We start from the raw sequence: 2,323 nt of genomic DNA, 5'->3' as shown, positions 1-2,323 counted from the left end.
GGACTCGTGCTGCGGCTGAAGTGGGCAGGAATCAAGCTCGTTTCTTCCCTTAGAGGGTAAGATGCTTACTGAAAAATTCATGACAAGCCTCAGAGTGAAGGGCGAGGAGAGCCAGGGAGGGATGGCCACAGGCTCTGCCCCCCCAAAAGAAGTAAAAAGAAGCAGGGTTAAAGTGCGTGGTTAGGGGGCCAGGCCAGGAGTGGGGGGGCGGAGGGGCTGTGGGGGCAGAACCAGCCCTTGATTTGCATATGGGGAGCCAGGGGAGGGCGGGGCCCGGGTACAGTAGCTGCTGCTTCAAGTGTTTTGCATTTGAACTTGAGGGGCGATGGGGGAGAGAAGTAGGGGGAAGCTCCAGGCCCCAGTGCTAAGTACCCTCCCCCCTCATCTGCTAGCTGCCCCTGAAGGGGGAGGGGGACACCCCCAGAGTGCTCACACAGTACCAGAAATTAAGGCTTCTCACTGCTGCGGGGATGGAGGGGCCGGCGAGCAGGGAGGCAGTGACGGGATGGAGGGGCTGCCTGGCAGGGCGGAGGCCAGAGGGTGGGGGGCTGGGGCTGGCGGCGGAAGGGGACGGAGAGGTGGGGCGCAGGAGAGCGGGAGCCAGGCAGTAGCAATCATTTCGGGACACTTGGCGGAGGGGCCCTGGGGGACAGCGCCTGGGTGCTTCCTGGGCCCCCGCGCCCCAGGCCGGGCGGTGCGGCAGAGGGTGAGCAGCTGCCCCGCCCCCCAGTCGTGTTCTCCTTTAAAGTGCCCTATGTATAGACTTCTCAATAAATAGAGGACGCTATCGCGCGGCGCGAGGGGGCGGCTACTCGGAGTAGCAGCCGTCCAGGCCCACGGCGCCGTGCCGCTCCGGGCTGTAGGGGCAGGAGGCCCCGCGGGGCAGGGCGCCGCAGCCACCCACCGTCTTGGCTGCCGCGATGCCGCAGTTACTGAACAGGCTCAAGCTGAAAGGGCTGACGGCGTCCTTGGGCGGGAAAGGCTTCATGGTGGAGAGGATCAAGGCCAGGCAGTCTGCCACGTCTTTGTTGGGGGCGCAGGCCAGTGCTGGGGTGTGACCTGTGGGCGAGGCGAGACCTGAGGCTCAGGCCCTGCCTCCAGGGCCCCGTCCCCCCCGCCCCCCCACCCCTGGCCCTGAGCTCGCTAATCTGTGCAGGGAGGTCAAGGCAAGCAGCCCCCCCGCCGCGTGGTCAGAATTCAAGGGCAACCGGGATGCTGGGCGGACGGTGAGGGCGCGAGGGACGCCGGAGCACGGGGGCAGGAGGCTTCCAGAGGCCCTCGGCTCGCTTCCACGCGGCCGGACCCCTTGGAGACGAGCGCGTCGATCCCTGTCCCTAGCCACTCCCTTGGGAAGGAAATCCAGTGTATAGCAAGGTTAAGAAGTCACCTCCTGAAGAAGGTCCCTGACCCCAAACCCGGGAGAGGCGGGGCGCTCCGGACCCCACCCACCTTCTTCATCCACAGCCAGCACTGTCGCCCCACGACTCAGCAGGGCCTGCACCACAGAAGCGAGACCGTTGCGGGCAGCAATGTGGAGTGGCCTGGAAGACAGCGAAGGGGGCGCCAGTCAGCGAGACACCAGCAGCCCTGCCCACCTCGGCCAGAGCAGCGAGGACGGAACAAAGCCAGGGCTCCGGGAGCCCGGGGCGGGCGCGGGGCTTGCTTCACCCACCTGCCTCCCCCAGCCAGGAGCCCCCGCCCCGGGCACTCACATCTGCAGTGCGCTGTTGGTAGCATTGATAAGGCCAAGGTCTTGGGTTTCTGCCAGGATCATGAGGGCACATTTCTCGTGGCCCTGAGGAAGAGGAGCAGAGGGGACTCGTGACGGGAGAGACGGGCAGCGCAGGTGCTGGGCAGGACGGGGAGGGCCGGGCTCCGTCCTGCCGCCACCCAGGCCGCGCCCAGACCCGCCCCACGCCCGCGGCACCTTGCTGCAAGCCAAGTGGAGGGCAGTGTTCTTGTTCTCGTCCAGCGCGGCCAGGTCCGCCTTCCCCCGGTACAGCAGGAACTCTGTGGAGGGGCGGAGGGGCTGACTCCCGCCCACCCGCCCCCCAGCGGCATGCCGAGCTCGCCGGACGCGCCCCCGCATCCCGGCCCCCCGCCCGCGCCCCGGCCGGAGCCCCACACACCCAGAGCAGCGGTCTGCCCGTTCTCGGCCGCCGTCATGAGCGCGGTGCGGCCAGTGTGGTCGGCGGCGTCCACCTCGGCTTGATGCTGCAGCAGCATTCGGAGGCCAGAGACATTGTCCGCGAAGGCAGCGGCGTGAAGAGGGGTCCTGCGGGCGGGCAGCGGGAGTGAGGGCCCTTCCAGCCCACAGACGGCG

The 2,323-nt window shown here is 67.7% G+C and overlaps 1 protein-coding gene across 1 annotated transcript in view; it reads right to left on the bottom strand.

Moving 5' to 3' along the window:
• Nucleotides 1-6: 6 nt before the first annotated feature.
• ANKRD52 (ankyrin repeat domain 52) overlaps nt 7-2,323 on the bottom strand; it is a 19,482-nt gene continuing 17,165 nt past the window's right edge. The window contains exons 23-27 of the mRNA XM_012732285.1: nt 2,130-2,275; nt 1,928-2,010; nt 1,713-1,795; nt 1,450-1,541; nt 7-1,059 (exon numbers count right to left, since the gene is read on the bottom strand). Of these exons, the coding sequence (XP_012587739.1) occupies nt 809-1,059; nt 1,450-1,541; nt 1,713-1,795; nt 1,928-2,010; nt 2,130-2,275 (655 nt within the window). The 3' untranslated portion in view covers nt 7-808. The remainder of the gene's footprint in view (nt 1,060-1,449; nt 1,542-1,712; nt 1,796-1,927; nt 2,011-2,129; nt 2,276-2,323) is intronic.

Source organism: Condylura cristata, unplaced genomic scaffold (genome assembly GCF_000260355.1).
Source record: "Condylura cristata isolate star-nosed mole 26May11 unplaced genomic scaffold, ConCri1.0 scaffold00034, whole genome shotgun sequence".
NCBI lineage: Eukaryota > Metazoa > Chordata > Mammalia > Eulipotyphla > Talpidae > Condylura > Condylura cristata.
Note: the sequence above shows the minus strand (reverse complement) of the source record. Positions and strands in the feature narration are given on the sequence as shown.